General features: G+C 44.3%; 2 protein-coding genes and 1 long non-coding RNA gene across 10 annotated transcripts in view; 2 read left to right on the forward strand and 1 right to left on the reverse strand.

Annotated features, from left to right (window-relative positions):
• The window catches only part of NCKAP5 (NCK associated protein 5), a 1,219,674-nt gene extending 1,206,610 nt beyond the window's left edge, over nt 1-13,064 (forward strand). For 5 of the 6 annotated variants that reach the window (XM_027562077.1, XM_027562069.1, XM_027562081.1 and 2 more), the window contains one exon: nt 11,576-13,064. In XM_027562077.1, the coding sequence (XP_027417878.1) occupies nt 11,576-11,857 (282 nt within the window). In that variant the 3' untranslated portion in view covers nt 11,858-13,064. The remainder of the gene's footprint in view (nt 1-11,575) is intronic. The other variant, XM_027562091.1, reaches the window with a different exon arrangement.
• LOC113905101 lies at nt 717-10,465 on the reverse strand. 2 transcript variants are annotated; one of them, XR_003514596.1, is made up of 3 exons: nt 10,263-10,465; nt 7,609-7,831; nt 717-906 (listed from the first exon to the last, which is right to left on the reverse strand). It is a non-coding gene; the product is annotated as an uncharacterized LOC113905101 (long non-coding RNA). The 2 variants fall into 2 exon arrangements; XR_003514597.1 differs by lacking the exon at nt 10,263-10,465 and adding an exon at nt 9,957-9,998.
• Nucleotides 13,065-14,281: 1,217 nt separating the features above from the next.
• LYPD1 (LY6/PLAUR domain containing 1) overlaps nt 14,282-22,109 on the forward strand; it is a 62,513-nt gene continuing 54,685 nt past the window's right edge. The window contains exons 1-3 of one of the 2 annotated variants that reach the window (XM_027562106.1): nt 14,282-14,753; nt 14,881-14,910; nt 16,214-16,351. In XM_027562106.1, coding sequence (XP_027417907.1) covers nt 14,684-14,753; nt 14,881-14,910; nt 16,214-16,351 — 238 coding nt within the window. In that variant the 5' untranslated portion in view covers nt 14,282-14,683. Of the gene's footprint in view, nt 14,911-16,213; nt 16,352-22,109 lie in introns of both variants that reach the window. The other variant, XM_027562103.1, reaches the window with a different exon arrangement.

A 22,109-nucleotide genomic window follows, 5' to 3' on the forward strand; every position in this document is an offset into this window, starting at 1 on the left:
ATAAATTGCACTGGGGGATGAATACCTTAAACCTGAGTAAAGGTAACACTCTTCCATCCACAAATATCAGTGTGTCTCTGGGTGACCCTTAGTGCTCAGTCTCACTGGATTCCATGGCTATTGCAAACCACCTAAATAGATTGTGTGTCACAGTGCACTATGACTCCCAGATGGTCTACAAACTTGTGTTAGAAATAACTCCAGGTTGCCTAATTATTTGTAGACTAATGAGTAATGCAAAATGCAGAATGTTTTTCCCTGGTTTTAACCCTCAGCATTTTTGTTATTGTTCAGTCGCCAAGTTGTCTCCGACTCTTTGTGACCCCACAGACGCCACACGACTGGCTCCCCTGTCCCTCACTATCTCCCGGAGTTTGCCCAAGTTCATGTCCATTGAATTGGTGATGCCATCCAACCATCTCATCCTCTGTTGCCCCCTTCTCCTCCTGCCCTCAATCTTTCCCAGCATCAGGGTCTTTTCCAATGAGTCAGCTCTTTGCATCAGGTGGCTCTTGAGCTTCAGCATCAGTCCTTCCAATACTTCATAATAAAAACTTAACACTTTCAGGTATATTTTTATGATGTCTGTGATGATGGTGGTTTTGGAGATGTTTCTTTGGAAAGAGAACATCCATGAAAAAAAAATAGTATAACCTTTTTTAATGCTCCTCTGATTCCCACCCTCCCCCCAAAAAAAATGTTTTTTGTTTTTTGGGTTTTTTTTGTCTTGAAAGAGTAGCTCAAACTCTATTACTCCAAGGTGAAAACATAGCGTCATTCTTCTGGAATACACAACCGGTGCCTTCATGCTGTATTTCCCTCTGACAAAGTCCGTGGGCTCTTTACTCTACAAATACACTGTCATCTACGCCAGTCATGGCCCAGCTCACTGGACAAGTAGGTATACTGTTTAAGACATAAAATGATGGAAAGGTTAGTCAGAGAAAAAAGTCTAATCAATCTTTTAAGGCAAGTGAGTAGCATATAAATTTATTTTTATCCATAATGGTGCCTATAAATGAAAGGCCAGAGGTTTGATGCCCTCTCTCTCATCGGCTGGAATCATTAACCTGACACTAAGTTAAACAGACTCAGAAGTTCCAACCCAGATCCTGCTCAATGCTCATTCCTAAATAAACATTTTAGTTAATAGTATTGTCCTGGAAGAAGAAAAATAAATCTAACAACATGGCTAAGCATGTTCTGTTTAGTTAATTATACAAACGGCTATCAATGAGCTGGCTCATTTCCCAACTCTCAAGATGTCACTATGAAACAGGGCAAATTTCACTTTTGGAGAAACTGACCAATAGTGATCATCAAATCTGATCTATTAATTCAGGTGATTAAACTGTATTTTAAATTAAATTTGTGGATCCACCCACCTCCTAGAAAACAAAAATCAAAAAATACAAGGTTTCAAATGGGCATTTCAAGTCAGGGCACTAATGTTAGAGAAATCACGAATGTGTCCTTTGCATGTTGATATAATCATTTTGCCCAAACTTGTGATTATATGCTTTTCCTTTTCCCAGATGCCTTTCTCTGCCATAGACAAAGTTTGTCATTTTCTCTATGTTCCTTTTTTTCTCTTCCCACCGAGGGACCTTTTCTTCCCCATTTTCCATGTATGGGAACATTTTCCATCTCTTTGATGAAATAACTTCACTTTCCTTCCATCCATTTGATTTGGTCTCTAAAAGTCCTTGGCAGCCACTGTTTATCTCCAAGCTGAGTTCTTTTCTTTTCCACAAGATATATTATTTTCTAACAACCCTAAGCTTCCTACTGCACTTCTCTCTGCTTGCCTTTTTTTTCCCCCCAAAAAAGTAAGCTCATTTTTCCTCTCTGAGTTCAGGGGTTCTAACAGAGGTCACTAGAAGTCATTGATCATGATAAAGAACAGTGATACAGTTAATACTATACTCATAAAAGCACATCTCAGCTGAAAATTACTCTTTCCCCTAATAAAACCAGTTTGCCCTGGAGATACGGAAGACTCTCCAGGACCCCAGTAAGGAAACAGAGTGCCCCCAAGTGCTGAATCATATCTCCTGGTGTATGGGTGGGTGAAGAGAATGGTTCTCAAATACTGATCCGGCACATTAATTTTTCAGAAGGGCAAGTGAAGAGTAATGTGTCCGGTTGAGGTAACAGAGGGAACTGAATTCCGAGAGAAAGTAATTATCCAAGTTGGAGTTTGACCAGGTTAACCGGGTCGACACCACAACTCTCAAGAAGAGTCTGGAGGGTCTTCTGTGTTCACCAAAGGTCACTGTCTATTTTTACCTCTCATTCAGAAAGCAGCTCCACCAGGAATACAGTAAGAGGTGGTATTAAAGAAGAGATTAACTGTGCCTCTGAGAAAAATGACTTGAGCTGCAAGGTTTCCCTTGAGGTTGGCCTGCCCCCAGCAAACACCACTTAACAGAGACTTTGAATGTGCACAAACCTTCAACTAAGAGACCCAGTATTAAAATACCTCCTCCCCATTCCCACAGGAATGTAGCACATAATCATCTTCCTAGTGCCCAAGATTTGCTCATCAGGAAAGGGATAGAGGAAATCACAGCTTCCACTTCAACTCGAAGCTCAGGATTAGCCAGCCCATCTCCTCTGTTTGATCCATCACCTGTTCATCACATCTGCTAGATCACCTCCCTCCTACTGCTTCACCCGTGGAAAATGCTCTCTGCCCAAACCAACTCTCTGCAGTCTCCAAATTTTTCATCTTCTTGGCCCCAGCACACATATGATTCTTTAGTTAAAATCTTCATCATCACACATAATGAGAAATGTGGGGTGATGGTGGTGCCATGGGGGTGACACTTCTTCCCAACTTTGGGGACATGTTTCTTTCCATGTGGAAGGAGTTCTCTAGGATAACATTTCTAATGTCTCTAACCTCTGTTCATTCACTTCTCCTCAGGAGAAGGAGGAATAGTTTGTTTAAATAACAAATTAACAGATGCACACTTCTATATATAAAATGTTTTTGCTTTTTTTTTTGCTAAGTCGCTTCAGTTGTGTCTGACTCTTTGCAACCCTATGGACTGTAGCCTGCCAGGCTCCTCTGTCAATGGGATTCTTCAGGCAAGAATACTGAAGTGAGTTGCCATGCCCTCCTCATAAAATAGATAAACAACCAGGATATATAGCCTGGGGAACTCTACTCAATAGTCTGTAATAACCTATATGAGAAAAGAATCTGAAAAAGAACAGATATTTTATATATATATATATATATATATATATATATATATATATCACTTTGCCATTCACTTGAAATTAATACCACATTGTAAATTAACTATACTTCAATAAAAAAAAAAAATAGCAAGTTTAGGAAGGAAACAGGGAAAACTTAAGTCCATCTCCTGCTCTCTGCATCCTTCCTCTCAAGTCATGCTGGCTGTTAGAAGCACACGTTCTAATCTGTTCCCTTCATGTTGTAGGTTTTAGAAGTCACTTGCCCCCAACCCAGGGCTATCAGTTACTAAGCCCATCTACTTCTAGGGCCACTGCTAAGAAACTCACTTCTCTAAAGATAAAACCTCATTCTCCTTAGAGGCTTTCTCAATAATAAAACTGATATTTTTGCCTTACATCAGCCTTTTTTTTTTTTGGTCTCTTTCTTCAGTTCATTCAGAATTACAGGTAGGGAAGAGAATTATTTATTGTATTACCTGAAATTCCAATAATGGATGCATAGAAGATGCATAATTAAGAATACTTTAGTCTTTAAGTTTTATAGAATGGGAAGATCCTTTAAAATTTTTTAAAGAAACTAAGGTTCAACGGGGCCACACAGCTAGTTAGTACAATGCCAGGATATGAACACTGGTTTCTAAACACCCAAGTTCTTGTGTGGTAACCCAAGTTCCACACAGAACCCACCCAAGATCTGTGGTCGGGCTTTTCCTGCTTGAGTCCTGACTCCCTATTTTATTAGTCATGTGTATGTGGCTAAATATTTCAACCTCTCTACTCTCTGTTTCCCCATGTGTTTAAAGCGGATGAAAATAGTACTGTCTCATAGGGTCAGTATAAGAATTAAATGAGATAATTCATGCACTGCAGTCAACCCAGTACCTGACACATAGTAACACACATTGTAAAAACACTTTATATATGTAGCCATTATTTTCTTACCATATGTCTTGTTGAACTGATTGTCAGTGAATCGTTATGGCAATAGAGAAATAAGAAATCTGTTGAGAAAGGTACTGTTTAATTTGTTCTAAAAGCTCTAGTTCTCTTGGCAAATATTAGTATCCAGCTGAGGAATGATGCTGTGCTTGAATTTCACAAGTAGAGCTGAATCTCCTCCTGACACTTCACAGTAGACATACTAACCAGTATTTTCAATATATAATCAACAGATGGAAACTTACTTGAAATAATAAAACAGTAGCCTCCATCATAGAACACTAATCCATTGTGCTATTTCATGAATTTGCTACTTATTTCTCCTTGGCTGTGGGCTGAGTTTCTGACTGTACACAGATAACATGTCTCTCTCTGAAGCTGATCTCATCATACATATATTTATTCCAGTTTATCACTTGAGCTTTTCTGCATCACCTTATATATTCTCCCCATCTTTTCCTTATGAAAAGGGGACATATCACCTTCTATTTTATTCTTCCTTATATTCAGGTTGTTGGTTTTAGGCAGACTCTCTACTTCATGATTATTGCTGACTGGTGGGGGTGGGGGGGAAATGATACGTGTTTCCATTTTGAAAATCAGGAAACCAAGTTTCCAGGTCTAATTTCACCTGTATTTGAATTTTTATGAACCACAGTTTCCGTAAATACTCCGTGTAAAATACAGCTGACACCAGCCTCCCTCCCTTTCCAGGCTGATGTAAGAGCAAAGTGAGATCATAGATGGGAAAGCTCTTTGGAAATAAAAGCTGCTCATTATTTATAGCCCACGGTAGTGCTCATCATTCAATTGTGTTTGACTGTTTGCAACCCCTCTGTCCATGGAATTCTTTGAACCCCCTCGGATAGGCATAGCTCTATGTTTCTGTGTTTAAGTGATTCCGTCCATTACAGAATCTAAAAAGGCAAGAGACAAGACTATCTGGGCAACTACTAGACCCAAGAGAGACTATGGAATATCTACAGATGTGGTAGCGGCACATGAAATGGAAACTTCTTGGAATGCCCTCCTTCTTACTTGCTGCTGCTGCTAAGTCGCTTCAGTCACGTCCAACTCTGTGCGATCCCATAGACGGCAGCCCACCAGGCTCCACCGTCCCTGGGACTCTCCAGGCAAGAACACTGGAGTGGGTTGCCATTTCCTTCTCCAATGCATGAAAGTGAAAGGTGAAAGTGAAGTCGCTCAGTCATATCCGACTTTTTAGCGACCCCATGAACTGCAGCCTACCAGGCTCCTCCGTCCATGGGATTTTCCAGGCAAGAGTGCTGGAGTGGGGTGCCATTGCCTTCTTACTTACTATATTTCAAAAGCATTCCAAGAGCCCCCTCTTCTATGAAACTCTCTCTGAGAATCAGGCCCACATGATTATTCACCTAGTAGATTGATTTGATTGATTGATTATTGACTAAAAGGAATCAAATTAGTTAAGGGATAATTACCAAGGGATTTCTGGAGAATATGACACTATCTACTTTGTGCTTGAATTATTGTTAATAATGTCATTGCACAAAGGACAGGAAAATATTTAGGAATAAGCAGAACTATTTATTTTAAACTTGAAGATATATTCTCACCCTTTTTAGCCCAACTTTTGTTCCCAAGTACAGTGAAAAGCCCCACCAAAAAGTGAACTGTACAACTGTTGCCACCTATAGGTGGCAAGTGTAGTATATTAATTTTATGGTAATTTCTATGAAGCACACTCTACAAAGGAAATGACAGTGTTATGTGGAACCCACGCAGTCTTCATCAGGAATCTTTACTAGGTTTCTTATTAATACTATCACAGTTGTTGTGTGATTCTTATTTCACATGCTCCCCTTAAAGGTAATATGGGCTGATATATGTGAAGTTCTTTTCCAGGATAGGTTAAGAGCTTGGACTCTGCAGGCAGACTGCCTGGGTCCAAATCCAGATCCCACCAGGTATTGCTCCATAACATTAAACAAGTTCCTTTCTCTGGCTGATTGCTTGTAAACGGAGAGAACAGTGATACCTTACGCCATAATACTGATGGGAGAATGAAAACAGATAATCCATGCAGTGTGCTTAGCCAAGTGTCTGTGCAGAGCAGGCACTTAATTGTTGTTGCTGTTGTTGTTCAGTCGCTCATTTGTGCCCCACTATTTGTGACCCCGTGGACTGTAGCATGTCAGGCTTCTGTCCTCCATCTCCCGGAGCCTAATCAAACTCAGGTCCATTGATTCAGTGAGGTGATACCATCCAACCATCTCGTACTCTGTCATCGCCTTCTCCTCCGGCCTTAAATCTTTGCACTATCAGGGGCACTTAATTGAATACTGTTATTACCATGATTAGTTTCAAAGCACCTTCGCATACATTTGTTACCAATGGATGTGCGCTATTGTTACCGAAATGGAAGTCCAGCTGCTCACTCCTCTAAAGCCAATAAAGAAGCAAGCCTGGAGGAAAGGGTAGTTTGCTTTATTTTGGAGACCAGCAGCCTACTGGAGAAGGCAATGGCACCCCACTCCAGTACTCTTGCCTGGAAAACCCCATGAACGGAAGAGCCTGGTGGGCTGCAGTCCATGGGGTCACTAAGAGTCAGGCACAACTGATCGACTTCACTTTCACTTTTCACTTTCATGAATTGGAGAAGGAAATGGCAACCCACTCCAGTGTTCTTGCCTGGAGAATCCCAGGGACGGGGGAGCCTGTTAGGCTGCCGTCTATGGGGTCACGCAGAGTCGGACACAACTGAAGCGACTTAGCAGCAGCAGCAGCCTACAGAGGATGAGGGGGACGGCTTTGGCAGACTCCTGTCCATAGGCCAACTCCATCCCACTTCCCCACCCCCACAGACCATCGGTGGGCTAAAGCATTTATAGGCAGAGGGAGGGGGCTACATGCAGAATCAACACAGGCAGCTCTGACAGGCATTTTGAAATTGGTCATGGGGTGGTCTTATAAGCACAATCTTGATTGTTTTATGTACAGTCAGTCTTCAGTTCCAGGGTCAGTTTGTTCCCATTTTTTGAAGCCAGTTTATGCCATGGCTAGAGTCTAGTCATCGTGCAGTTAACTTCTTCCACCAAATAGGGGTTTCAGTATCTAAAAGACAGCTCGGATATGGCTGTATCATATGGCTCAGGATATTATCTATAGCCCTTGAGAAAGAACTAAAGGCCTTTAACTTTGCTTACTGACTAAACTACTATTGTTTTGTCTTGTTTGATTGTTTTCCTTTGTTTCTGTATTTTCTCATTTCTTTAATTAAACTTATCCTTTGGCTAAAATGTTTGTACAGACAAAAGACAGGTGGAGGACATTGGGGAGGGGAGTTTGGACCAAAGGGTCCTGCTCTGTTTCACTATTTTGTTACCATTCAACAGATCCATCCTAAGCACAGTCCTGTTGGACCTCAATCCCTCCTTATGTTTTAAATTTAAATGTTTTGTGACTTCAAAATTAACATACCTGAGATCTGACAAGACAATGTTGAGGCTGGCTGGCTATACTTCTAATTCAAGGAAGGAAAGTAAGCCACTTCATTGTCTTTATTCTTAGCTGGCAGGACCACTGGAGAAACCAAAGCCAACAGCTGAAACTCTGCTGATGCTAGAGAAAGCTGAATCCATCTTCCAGTCTCCATCGAGAATCTACTGATGATTAGCATTGGGCTAGATTTTTAGGTTGAAAACTGGTGAGAGAAGGAGTAAGAGGGGGTCAGCTATTACCTATAAAACAAAATCACTAGCTCAGGAGTTCAAACACTGCAAAGATTACTTACTTGACATATGCAGTGGGGGTTTTGTTGTTGTTGTTGTTGTTGTTTTCTTAATCTAAGCAAATAATTAAAATTAGAGAACTTTAAATATGAGCAAATATTGTGGCCTTAACTTTAAAATCAAAGATCTGGACCAAATCTGGACTCATGTTTCTGCACAGCAGCAATGAGCTAGGTCTGAGTAGCTGCTCCTGCCTTTGGCTGAGGCACATGCTCGGGAGCTGGCCACAGTCCTCCCAGTCCCTACAGCTCCCTCACCAAGGTCGAATGCCTGTGTTTCCTCACCATCACTCTTGTACTGATGATGTTCTTACAGTCAGAATATTTGGCACCCACCCCTCATCAAAACTGAAAACAGAAGGAAGACTGAGAAGGTGTGTGACTTTATAGTGGGCCGTTCCTTTATTTCCATTGCCTCCTCGGCCAGTGTAGGCTTTTGTCATAATTAATTGAAAGAACCAAACCTACAAGTGGGAAACATTTAGAAAACAAGATGCACTGTTTTTGTCCCATAAACAGTGAGTGTTTTCACGTAAATAACCCTTTCCTTGTTGCTTTGTCAATAAGTTGTGTCTGACTCTTTTGTGACTCCATGGACTGTACAGGCTCCTCTGTCCATGGGATTTTCAGGCAAGAATACTGGAGTGGGTTTCTATCTCCTTCTCCAGGGGATCTTCTCAATCCAGGACTCAAACCTGGGTCTCCTGCATGCAGGCAGATTCTTTACTGTCTGAGCCACCAGGGAAGCCTGCAATTTTATTCAGCTATATATCCTCGGCACCAAAACCTTCCACCAGCCTCATGATAGCTTCTCTAGTGAGTGTTTATTGAATGAATTTGAGATCCACAATGACCAGAAATAGGCAAGAAAAAGAATTGTGGTTCTTGAATAAAGAAAAAAGGGAGAAGATACTCAGGTGAGGAGGAAATTACATTGAATGCCCTCTATTTACCTACATTTAGTATAATCAATGGAGAAGGCAATCGCACCCCACTCCAGTACTCTTGCCTGAAAAATCCCATGGACAGAGGAGCCTGGCAGGCTGCAGTCCATGGGATTGCTAAGAGTCGGACACGACTGAACAACTTCACTTTCATGCATTGGAAAAGGAAATGGCAACCCACTCCAGTGTTCTTGCCTGGAGAATCCCAGGAACAGGGGAGCCTGGTGGGAGGCCATCTATGGGGTTGCACAGATTCGGACATGACTGAAGTGACTTAGCAGCAGCAGTATAATCAGTGGAGAAGGCAATGGCACCCCACTCTAGTACCCTTGCCTGGAAAATCCCATGGACGGAGGAGCCTGGTAGGCTGCAGTCCATGGGGTCTTGAAGAGTCAGGCACGACTGAGCAACTTCACTTTCACTTTTCACTTTCATGAATTGGAGAAGGAAATGGCAACCCACTCCAGTGTTCTTGCCTGGAGAATCCCAGGGATGGGGAGCCTGATGGTCTGCCGTCTATGGGGTCGCACAGAGTCGGACACGACTGAAGCGACTTAGCAGCAGCAGGAGTATAATCAAAGCTTTTCTACCCCCTCCATGTATTTTTCACATTGTACTTTATAATTGTTTTTAAAAGAATGCTTAAAATTGGCACAGCATGAAAAGGGGCTGCTACATGAAGTTGTTCCTAATTATGGGGCCACTTTTCTGTAATCACCTAGGAATCTCTTCGTCAGCCCATCTCTGGTCTCGAGGTAGCCATTTCAGATCAAAAATTAGCTCTGTGAGTAGTGCTCCTGTACGTTAATAGTATAATGAAATAAATACCACTTCAAGGATGATTCTCAAATATTCCCACTGAATTACACCATTTCCCACAGCAGAGAGACAAACGCTGTCTGAGCCTGCTCTTGGGACACCAGAGCCATCCACTTCTGTGTCCTTTTCTTTTCTCTTTCTATTAAATATTAATGGACTTCCCAGGTGGCTCAGTGGTAAAGAATCTGTGTGCCAATGCAAGCGACACAGGTTTGATCCCTGGGTCAGGAGGAGCCCCTGGAGAAAGAAATAGCAACCCACTCCAGTGTTCTTACCTGGAGAATTCCATGGACAGAGGATCCTGGTGAGCTATAGTCCATGGGGTTGCAAAAGAGTCAGACACAACTGAGCAACTGTACAACAACAAATTAAATATTTAGCATGTGAGAATTCACAGGCTTTGACTGTGTCCACTTTTCCTCAGATCCAAATACAGTTTCCTCATTGTACCTTTGACATCCATCATAGCTATGTTGGAGGAGGGGTGGGGAATAGAACTGCCTTGTTAGGGCCTTTGACAGGAGCAATTCAGATGGTTTGGCATATTTGGGTGGCAAAATGAAAAAAAAAAAATAACATACTGGACGAAGGTCGCCAGACAGGAATTCAAATCTTTTTCTCCATCACTTGCTGAGCCACCTTGGGCAGGTAACCCTGTCAATCTGAGCCTTGTTTTCCTCCTCATTAAAGTGCAGATGTGCATCTTGCAGGCCTCTCTGGTGGCTCAGACAGTAAAGATGCTGCAGGCAATGCAGGAGATGCAGGTTTGGTCTCTGGGTCAGGGAAGGCCTTCTGGAGAGGGAATGGCTACCCACTCCAGTATTCTTGCTTGGAGAAGTCCATGGATGAGGAGCCTGGTGGGCTACAGTCCATGGGGTCGAAAAGAGTTGTAACTTACAGGTTTGCTGGGGGGAGAAGGGAAAGCCTTATAGATAAAGTACTTTCAGTGTCTTTTATATGGTGGATGCTTAATAAATGATAGCTACTGTTACTATCTCTAAGGCTTGTTCCTGTGTCCTCCTTGTGTTTTGATGGAATTTTTGCCTGAAAGAGGAAAAGAAGAAGAGAGATGTGGTCATGGCTTTAATACTTCCACATTTGTCAGTTTTTGTATCTATGCCTCCGGTCACCTTGGACCTCGGGAACTACTTAAGCAACTGAATATATTCACGTTTACAGAGTTCACCTACAATAATTATCAAATATGACTTTTATGAAGTCCCAGAGACTACCAGTAACAGCCTATGAGTACTCCTGTTTAAATCGGTTTTACTAGAACCTCCTGGAGGAGAGATTACTGGGGTGCAGAACTATTAGTATGATTTTTAAGCCCTTGGGCCTTGAAGAATCTGTCCCCTCAGACCCAAGATCTCTTTCCAATAGCATAAGACTTGTGAGCAGACAAAATACACATGTGACAATGCTTCTGACAAATTTAACATGTACTTAAATTGTGTGGCAATTTAAAGGATTGTATGCTTTTTTTTTTCTAACGTAGAACTGTCATTTCTGGCTGCAATTCAATCCCTATCCATATTTAGAAATAGGACAACTACTAATATTTAGGAAAAGAAAGGTGTTTGAAACTTTAAGAAAAAGAAGACACTTTACCTGAACAAATTTCAGAAGGATCCATTTAAAATGAAATTAAGTGGCACTTAAATGATTTGCAAATTGGGACCTATTTATCTCAGTAAAATGATTAAAGTCTTGATTTATCCCTAAAATTGGTTTTATTATTACATTAAATTATACGAGAAGATTTGTTAAAAGACTTGTAGGTTCCTTCTATCCTTTTAAATTGTGCTTTATACCAACAATAATTGAATATTGGCTAGAATAACTTGATTTTGCAAAGAAATATGTTTCTAATATTTTCCTCTTTTTATTGCAGAAATTGAAACAAGTTGAAGAAACCAGAGAAGATCCTGAGAATAGATTATGCAAAATTTCCCTGGAGTCATTCAATAAATATGATGGCAATACTGTGATCTTACTAGGAAAGGAGAAGAACTCTCTGAACAAGGTTGAAGGACAAAAGGAAGAAAAAGAAAAAACTGAAGAGGCCTCTTTGAGTAGCTCTGAGAGACCTGGGGTAGACCACCTGGAATCTTTGAGTGATTCTTTATATGATAGCTTCTCTTCCTGTGCAAGTCAGGGTTCAAATGATGTATAAAGGACGTTCCCCCTCCACCCCTTAGTGAGCTGGAAATGGAGCACTTAAGAAACAGGGGTGGGAGGAGCAGGGCAGGGAGAGATGACAACACATAAATGATTGCAGTACCAGAGCCTACACTGTCAGACTCAGAGCCAGCAGCCCACTGAGCTTACTTCCCTGAAAGGGCAAATAAAGATAGATTCTATTTGTTGTGTTCTACAAGGATTAAAAGTAAACACACCCAGGATACAGAAGTCTTAATTTTGCACTTTTTTTTTGAATACTTGTACAGAAGTTGTAAATTTTCTTGAAAAAGAAATTATATTTGTAGCAAAAAAAAAAAAAAATGCCAGCAATAAATTGAATCAGTGCCATGTTCTTGAAATGATGTCCTAAGTCTTAGAAGTTGATAATATATTTTTTAAAAATTCCAAATCAACTTTTTGTTCAGGTCACTGTCCTAGTCCTCAGATTGTGGGTACACTCTGTAAAATGAAAACAGGGCCTGCCAGAAAAACAGAGGGCTCTTGTCATCTCCCTCTCATAATCTCAGTTTGATAGAAACTTTAATTCTAGTGCAAATTCCAAGTTGTTGACAGATTCAGATTCTAGTAAGAAGTGTTATCCTGCTTCTATTGAAAACTGTAAAGGAACTCAAGTGCGACACTGATCAGAAGTGATATGTATCAGAAACAATGTAGTTCTATTTTCCCTCCAATCATTTCCTTACACCTCCTTCTACTTAGTGGTTCTCTGTGATTCTCAACATTATTTGTTGATTTTTATCTTCCTGCTCTTTTGATTAAAATCTGATCAATCTATAAATAAAAGCTGATTCCTATTTGCAATGTTCACTTTGTAAAACATAAGATGATTGGTGCTATGAAAAATTCTTACTTTTAATATCCTTTTTTTCTACAAAGTCTGTTTATATGTAAGGATAAATTCTATTTTAAAGGTTACTGTGTATTTTTTCTAGATGTGAACTATTTATAATTGCTTTTGTACAGGAGCTTGTAAACTAGGCATAACAAATATTTTAGGATCTATGGATACTTTAGTACACACTTGTTTCTTTAAAGAGTATTGTATGATCAGTGTTATTTGGTTAATTTGTGCAATTTGTTACATTTGAATTTTGTTGTCTTAAAATTGTGTGTCTTTCAAACTTTTTAAGATTCTTTTGTTTCATTGCTGAATAAACGTCATATCACAATGGCACCCACTGAAAGCTTGAACCTTATTCAAGGACCCTTTGAGCCAATTAGTTGTTTGAATCTCACACGTGCTCTAGCTACAGTTCCCAGAAGAAAGACAGACTAATAAGCAAACGCCCTATGGCTCCAGAAAGAGTAATTCAGCCAGTAGGAAGATTGGAGTCTGCAAACTAGCCAGTAATGGTCAAAGCAGTTTTATCTCCCTGAGGGGTTTACCAACTAGAAATGAGAGGAAGAGGTGGGCAAAGGGAGAAAGGGGGCCCGAGGCAGATAGGGAACGATCTCTGCAGAGGAATTACAAGAAAGCCCTTTAAGCTCATTTCCAGACCCGCTCTGCTGGCAGGACAGGCAAACAAATGATCAGCATTTCGGCCTGAGAGAGCTTCCTCCTAGAGGAGGCCCGAGGTGGGGAGGGACAGAGCTTATGAAGCCCTTTTCACAGAGGTGGATGCTCCCTAGGGTCTTGGGAGAGCGAACGAGCGGGATTGGGGGCGGGGGCTCTAAGGCGCTCCCGGCGGGCCAGCGGGCTCCCGTACCACCTGCTGCAGGGCTCGGTGGTCAGGAAGGCAAATGTAGTCCCTCGAGTACTCCAGGTGGATCGCTCGGTAGAGAAAGGAGGAATCGAGGTGCGGGATTCAGCCAGCAACCGAGTCCTGGGCTGGGAAGGCAAGGTACACGCGAGGACGCGGGTGTATATGCTAATTACCCGTGGCTGGGAGGGAAGCCGAAGGTAGCTGCCGGGTCTTTTCGAGAAACGGGATGGAGTAGAACAACTCCCGTCTTCACCCCTGTTTGCTTTCTAGTGGGAGCTCATCTAGGTTTTCCCGGGGTGGCCCTCTCCTGGGCTAGGCTACCAGGGCGGTGTCACCGCACCCTTCAGCGGTGCGCGCGGCAGATAAACCGAGTGCAGAGCGCGTCGAGCTGGTCACGGACCCCACCACACCCAGCCCACCCCGCCGCAGTAGAATCCAATCCCGGTAACGACCAGAAGAGAAGGCGCGGCTTCATGGGACACTCTAAAGGGCCTACAGGTGTGCAACTTTGCCAGACGCACTGGAGCGCGCCCGGCCCCTCGCGGCCCCGCAGCTCCAGTCCCGCAGGCCGGAGAGACCCTGCGGCGGAGGAGCCTACCATCCCCGGGGGCTCAGGAAAGGGGTGGGGGGCGCGCGCGCCCTTGCAAGCAGAGGGCCACGGGCACGCAGTCTTCCGACCTCACCTCCCAGGTCCTGCAGACTGCGCCCGCCGGATCCCCGCGGCACCTGCTGCGCCCTCCTCCCGCTGCTCCCTGGTCTCCAGCCTCTGGGCCTCGGAAAACTACACGCTCTCTACCTCTCTAGGCGTCCCAGTCCCGGGGACGCGCGGAGGCGGGAGGAGAGGGCGAGCGGAAGGGGGTGGGACGTGAAAAGACTGTCCCAGCTTTCCCCGCTCACCACCCCCACCCCAACTCGGCAGCCGTCACGTGGTGCCTGGAGTGGGAGGTGGGGAGAAGACAGGAGACTTTTTTGGGTGCTCGGGATCGCCAGTAGTTCTTTCATTCTCCGTCGCCAACTCCAGAGACTCCGTGCTCCGCCAGGGAGCTCGAGTCAGAGGAGCGGCGACCCCTCAGCCCGGAGCCCCGGCTCGGGCGATGCGGGCGCCGCCGGCGGCACCTGCGGCTCCTCTCGGCGGCGGCGGTCGCCTCGGCGGCAGCAGAGCGGGCCCCATCAGCCTCGGCAGCCACAGCCGCTGCGGCCCGGACAGCCTCCGCCGCGGTCGCAGCTTCTGATGCGCCTGCTCGCTCCCGGCCCCGCGGCTCCGGGAGGATGTGGGTCCTCGGCGTCGCAGCAACTTTTTGCGGATTGTTCTTGCTTCAAGGTAAGAAAACGAAGCGGCCAGCTGTCCGGCCCGGCGCGCACACCCCATCCACCCGCCGGCCCCTTTGCCTCCCTGGGCGCCCATCTCCGGTCCTGTGCTGCTCCGGGTTGGCCCAGAGGGAGTTTGGCTGCGGCGAGGGGTGTTCAAAGGCGCTAGATGGGAAGGTCTCCAAATCCCGCGCTGCAGGAGAGGCGGGAGCGGCGGATTGGTGGGACTCTGGCTGCAGATGGTTGGGCTGCGCGGTAGAAAGAAGCTAAGCTAGGAAGGAGGCAGGGTCCGAGCCGCATGGGGTCTCAGCTAGGGAACTGGGGCGACAGACAGCGAACCTGCCAAGTCGTCGGGCGTCTCTAGCAACCCGTGGGAGTGGCGCCGCCGACAGGTGAGCCGCACGCGGGGCAGCCTGTGGCCAGGGCGCGCCCGGGTTGGGTTGCTGCGCTCGGAGCGCGACCGCTGTGGGGCTGGGAGGGGTTGCGCCGGGTCCGCGACTTGTTTGCCCGGGAGCCGGGGGAATTGGGTCTGGAAGGCAGCTCGTAGATGCGAGCGGAGCAGTCAGGCTGGAGCGGAGAGAGGTGAGAAACGTCTGACTCCTTTCCTCCAGTACGAGACCGACTTCCAACCCAGCTCTGCAGAGCTGGGACCCCGAGCCGGAGCCCTAGCTAAATCGAGCCGCGAAAGTGGGGCAGAAAGCGGCCGGGGATGCACGCCCACACAAACACAAGCACGCAGGCACGTTCCCACGCCACGGCCACCCCTGCTGCTTCGGGGAACCGTCCCGAAGAAAGGTGGGATACTTGGGGCGCAGCGGCACTTCCTCCAGAGCTTCAGCGTAGGGAGCCTGCGAACCACAGCGCTAGAATGCCGACGCCAAAAATAAAAGAAAACCGAAAATGCGTCTGCAAAGGCAATCGCGACTGGTGCCAAAATAGCAATTAACTCATTTGTAACCAATTAACAATTAGGCAAATCTTCGGCGTAGACTGGAGCTGACGCAAGTCTCTGGAGCTACTCCGCTCTCAGGCTGCATGTTCCTCCTTCTAACTTCCGTGCGGAATGGCCAGGTATGGTGTCGGATAGGCTCTTTGTTTCTGGAGCGAGGGTCTAAGGGTCGCGAGCAAAATTCCACTTTATCCCGCAGGACCTTCCTCGGCCACGCCGCCCTCTACTGGCTTCTGCCGCAGCCGCCTTTCTGGAAGCCCCAGGCGCTAGCGCGGAAGCGACGCTGGCTGGGGCCAGTCGGAGGACGGTGGGTTCCCGGGTGGTCTCTGTGAAGCTGGGTCTGAACCGGACTGCGTCTGTCCCACAGGCTTTGCGTTGCAAATTCAGTGTTACCAGTGTGAAGAATTCCAACTGAATAACGACTGCTCGTCCCCCGAGTTCATCGTGAATTGCACGGTGAACGTTCAAGACATGTGTCAGAAAGAAGTGATGGAGCAAAGCGCAGGTAAGAGGCTGGCAGGCCTCCTCCTCCTCCCCCCCTCTCCAGCCTGGGCCTAGGTGGAAGTGAGGGGCCATTGCATTACAGGAAAAGATTGACTTGGATATTATGCACACACTGGTTTATCGCGGATTTACTTTTACAGTGCTGGGAAGATGAAGAGTTCCAAGTTACTTTAATCTCATTAGAGTTAATTACCAGGGCTTCTCCCCAAGGAACTGGGAGGGGGATGTGCATTTAAATGAATGGCGCTCCTCTTTTTATTTACTCCCCTCACCTTCCTCTGCTAAAAGCTGATCGGGAGGCTGGAAAATATATGGATAACCAGCCCTGCTTGGGCAACTAGACAGTAGCCTGTGAGCAGTGTCAGCCTGAAATATGAAGCTAGTTGAAGTTCCCAGAGGTCAGCACTTGAAAAATGTGTTTTGTCAGAGAGCCACGCCATATTTCTTTGAAGAACACTACAGGATCTTTATTTAATTTTAGAACTAATGCATCAAATTCCAGGCACAAATTGCCAAGATCTTTCAAAGGAATGTAGTTTCCAGTCCCACAGGCTTAGCTGCTGGCAGGCTGACAGAGGGCCTGGGCACCGGCCAGGTGGAGAAAGAAGGGGAGGTGGGTCTTGCTAGCAGCAAACCTCCCTCATTTCCTGCAGAGTCTTCTCACTGAGCAGGAGCTCCTGGCCCCTCTCAGGAGTCTTTTCAGAAGTCAAAATCTCCCCTTAAAGTACAACTGGAACTTTGGGGAAATTGGTGAACTAGGGTTTCATTTCCAAGGTCAAATCAACAAATATAGATTTTGTCATTTTAAAGATGTTGATAGATGAATAATATTCAGTGAACCCAAGCCCAGCTTCTGTTTAGCTGGCTGGACTGCACTGCCCATGGAGCCTGGTGAAGGGTTAAGTGAGTCCTTTAATCCAGTAGCAGATTCATGCAAAGGCTCAAGTTTTAAACCCAGCATTTTGGGAAAAACAACTTTGGGAATGTTGTTTTCTTCTCAGAGAAGGGTCTGGCTGCACCTTGTGGCTTGCCGCTTAGTTACGTGGGAAGGCACTAGCTAGTCACTGTACTGTGAGGTGGGGTGTGTGTGTATGTGACTTTCAAGGCTGTTCGTTTAGATTATGATCAGTCTAGCTGTGGATTCTTTCCACCAGAATCATTCTTCTAGGAAACTGGAAACGTAATTGCTCTCAAAAATAACTTCTCAAAGAAAGCAACATGCATTGTGTGGTTATATGGGATGCTCCTGCTGCTGCTGCTGCTGCTAAGTCGCTTCAGTCCTGTCCAACTCTGTGCGACCCCATAGACGGCAGCCCACCAGGCTCCCCCTTCCCTGGGATTCTCCAGGCAAGAACACTGGAGTGGGTTGCCATTTCCTTCTCCAATGCATGAAAGTGAAAATTGAAAGTGAAGTCACTCAGTTGTGTCTGACTCTTAGCGACCCCATGGATTGCAGCCCACCAGCCTCCTCCGTCCATGGGATTTTCCAGGCAAGAGTACTGGAGTGGGGTGCCATATGGGATGCAGGCTGTTAAAAAAGCCAAACAAAACTTAGTGATGGGTCTTTAGCTAAGATTGACATGGGTGATTCTGGTGAGATGTTTCTTGTCTGCTTGTATTTCATTCCTGAGAATTTAATCTGAGCAAAAACAGACTGCCCTTCCACCAGAGGAACTGCTGTGATTTTCATCAGAATCACTCTGAACACTTTATTGCAACTCTCAAATATTTGTAGCTTTCTTCCTGGCAGTAGTTTAGAGGCAGACAGAAAGGGGGATATGGAACTTCCTCGTCATCCTCCAGGTCACTGCTTACCCGGGGATCTTGTTTCATAACCTGGGATATGATTGTCACAAGGAGAGGCAAAGCTATGAACCAAATTGCAGTCAGAAGAGGTGGCTTCCTGAGAGATATTTTTTGCTTTTTCAAAGTGTACTTTGAAGATGCACTTTGAAAATGGAATTTTCAAGTGTTCAGTTTTTCATCTGGCTTCCCTCTCTCATCTACCCCGCACTGATTTTTGTTTTGTTTTGTTTTGTTTAAAAAGGTATCACTGGCATGATAATGCCTAGCTTCTCTACCGAGAAACTGAGCACAGTCAGCACCTGACCTGAAGTTGCTATTAGCTCAATCAAAGTGGGTGCTGTGTATCTTCAAACCAGGTTCCTCTGGCCACATGTCATAGGCTAGAGAGTGACAGACACGGGAGAGATAAGGCAAACTCAATTGTGAGGTGTGAGACACAGACACCGTTGATGAGCTCAAAGGAACTGGTTAGGGGAAGGAAGCAAGCTGTGTGCACGGAGTATCCTGAATTCAATAGAAATCAGCCAAACATATACTTCTGTGTTTGAAGTTGAAGGTGGGGTGGGCATAGGAGAGGGAGTGGACAGAAATGTCTAAGGCGTTTCCATTTTCATCATGTGGTGTTAGAGACCAATCTGTTTAAGTGGTGATTAACTCTACCCTTGTTGGCAGGGCGAGAAACTGATTGTTAAGTGAACACAGCTTAGTGTACTCATCAGTGTAGCAACAGCTGATTTCTGTTGTACACGGCATGTGCAGGTTCTTTGTGCCTTATGTGGGGATATCACCTGAAATCTGAGAGTCCTCTTATGAGGCTCCCGTTTCCCAGGCTACTACCCATGGGCGTTTCATTTCACTGCAGGGTCAACTTCTCCCCACCTGTCCAATGATGCTATTAGGTGTCGAAGTCAGAATCGTTTCTGCTTAATCAGTGATACATATCCTTTCAAGAATTTCAGTGCTTTGGAACTGAAAGGGTTTTTGTTGTTTTAGTTTTTAAAAAATTACGTTGACTTATCTATTAGAAAAATCATAAAAGGGGGATCTAGCAATCTGCTTTCTATTCCATCTACTACAACAACCTCCCAAATTTCTCCTTTAATGAGAGAGTTCACCAACTTTTGTAGCACATACACAAAAATTAATCTACATTTGCATAAAGATTATAAGTAAATATAATAGAATTATATTGATAGGAGTAAACCATAAGTGGTTGATTTATAGTTGACGGTGTGCATCAGAATCTGGGAGTTTTGTTCAAATTTACATCTGGACCCCTCCTTGGACAGGCCACTTTAGGGAAGTCTGTGGTGGAGCTGGCCAGGGGTCAGCCCCTAAATTGAGAGCTGCTGGTCTGGACCAACCTTTTTGTGTATTAGAGAAGTAAAACAAGAGCCAGGGAAATTAGATGTCTGGTCCATATCTGTCAGTCAGGTGTTACTGAGCGGCATCTGCTCAGTAACATCCTGGGCCAACCCCTTATGCAGGAAAATATGTCTCCAGTGCTGCCTGCAAAGATAACTCAGGCAAAGTGCTAAAGACTTAGACAATTCTCATGCCCACCAAGTTCACCTAATAGGCTTAGTGAACTGGGTTGAGTGGACGATCCACAAAATGGATTTTGCAAGAACAGGAGAACGAACTTGGGATTTGTAAAGTCTGAGTGCTATGGCATTTTCCATAGGTAGAGAAAAAGTAGGGTTTTAAATGGACTAAGATTTTAATGCACCAAGCAAGTTTGATTTTAAGTAGGAATGAAAGGCATTCTTTTTGCAAAAAAAAAAAAATACTAGCAGTGCAATATGCCCAGGCCCTCAGATAGGCCTTTCTGGATTAAGTCTGCAAACTCAGCTCTTATGAATTTTCAGGCAGGTACACTGAATTTTCAAGTGTGAAGTACATTTAAAATTAACCTTTACCTATTCCCCAGAGTGGAGAAGGAAATGGCAGCCCACTCCAGTATTCTTGCTTGGAGAATCCCAGGGACAGAGGAGCCTAGTGGGCTGCCATCTATGGCATCGCACAGAGTTGGACTGAAGTGACTTAGCAGCAGCAGCATTCCCCAGAGTGGCATTCCTATGGGGGGCTGAGAGAGTTTTCTGCTTCTTTCCCCTCTTGGCCAGTCATCGAGAAATAAGGCTTGGATTATGGGGAGGGGAAGGCTCCTTTCATTGTCCTTACTAATTGATATTTAAATGTTTGCATAATAAATGACTTGTTCTCTCCAGCTCTGCACTTAATGAGTTAGTGTCTACTTAAGGCGCCACCCTTGATAATGACATTTCTCTTGCTCTGGCTTATCACTGCACTCCATAAAATATTTCAAATATTGATTTTCACTTCAGAATAGAAGCCCCCCGCCCATGAATTTTGAAACCAGAGTATAAAGAATGTGAATTTGCATTTGTTTGACAGTGCAATCTTGTAATTAGAGTTTTTCCTCTTGACTAGATACAGTGAAAGGGGTATAATTTAATTTTTATAGACTAGCCAATTTCTGCCCTTTGTAAAATATAGCTCTGTCAGTGAGCAAAATGTTACAGGTTCTCCTAAACCTTATTTAAAAGTTAAATGCAGTGTATTGAGAGAAAGTTCATGGGTGGAATCAGTAACCTAATCGATCTCTTCACCCATCCTTTGCAACAGGCATTAATCTATTTGTCTGTTTTGCGATACATGAGTTACTGATTTATATGCCATGTTGCATGTACATTATGGCTGTATAAGTAATGACTACTCTCCTTTTGGATTAGTTAGTTGCTCATTAAATTGGACGAGGATGACTTCATACCTTAGATAGATTACTTTAATCCCTTATTTTCTCATGAACTAAAAAGGGATAGCAAGGGAGGACCTAGGGGTCTCTGAAACAGTCATCCACTCTTAGCAGAAAGAAGTAACAAGTTAACCATGGCCTGTGTTCTCTGCTTAATTTCACTAAGATTGAAAATGACAGGCTACAGTGAGCTTGGCAGGAAGGAAGGGTCAGTTTTGCCAACCAGTATTATATCCCAGTCCCTTTATACCTGGATTCTTTTATTTAAGGTGCACACACATGGCATATATATGTATATGCATATATCTAAAATTTTCCCTATATATGTCTGCACACAATCCTAATTTTTGTGAGAAGAGGTGAAAATATGCATCCTCCTTCTTTGTAGCTGTTTAAGTCATAAACGCTTAACCTGTGTTATATTGTAGGCACAGAGGTATTTTCTAACTTTTTTTGCCCCAGAACACCTTTGTTCAGAGAACCGGTGATGTCTGTCAATTTTCCAGTGCCCCCTGTCTACTCCGTATCTTTTTCTTTTACTCATTCTCTCATATCCTCTACCTTTTGAACATCCCACCTGCAGCCCTTACTTTCTCACCCTCAAATCCATTTTGAGATGGTTATGGAATCCACTCCAAGAGTAGAGAACAGAAATGTAAAAAATCACCATATTTTAACTTTGCCAAGGAGACCGCAACAGGTTAAAAAAGTTTAAAATAAAAAAGATTCAGATGTCAAAAAAGATATCCTCGTACATTAACATTGGCCCTGCTAAAAAGGTTTCTATGTCAACCTCAATGAAGGTATGAATTATGTGGGGAAAGATTCTGTGTGGTGAATGTCAATATCACTGCCTCTTTCCCAGCGGGACCCTGAAAGAACACCTTTTTCTCCAAGGCAAAACACTTTGCCATTCTGGTTGTTCACTTAAGTTCTCGAGATGCATCCATCTCTTTCATGTGGCAGGCATAGCAGACTTCTGAGGAGGTCTTCAGAGAGTGAATATCAGATGTCTTCAGTCCCTTGGACTCTCCAGTAAGTAAAGCATTTGTTTATGTTAACTTTCTAGCTGAACAAGCAGCCAGGGCTGACCTCCCATCTCCGTAGATGAAACATTTGAGGATTGATCCAGCTCTCCCATGGCACTAATTCCTCCCACTATGATCTCATGAAAGCT

The sequence above is a fragment of the Bos indicus x Bos taurus genome, chromosome 2 (assembly GCF_003369695.1).
Source record: "Bos indicus x Bos taurus breed Angus x Brahman F1 hybrid chromosome 2, Bos_hybrid_MaternalHap_v2.0, whole genome shotgun sequence".
NCBI classification, from domain to species: domain Eukaryota; kingdom Metazoa; phylum Chordata; class Mammalia; order Artiodactyla; family Bovidae; genus Bos; species Bos indicus x Bos taurus.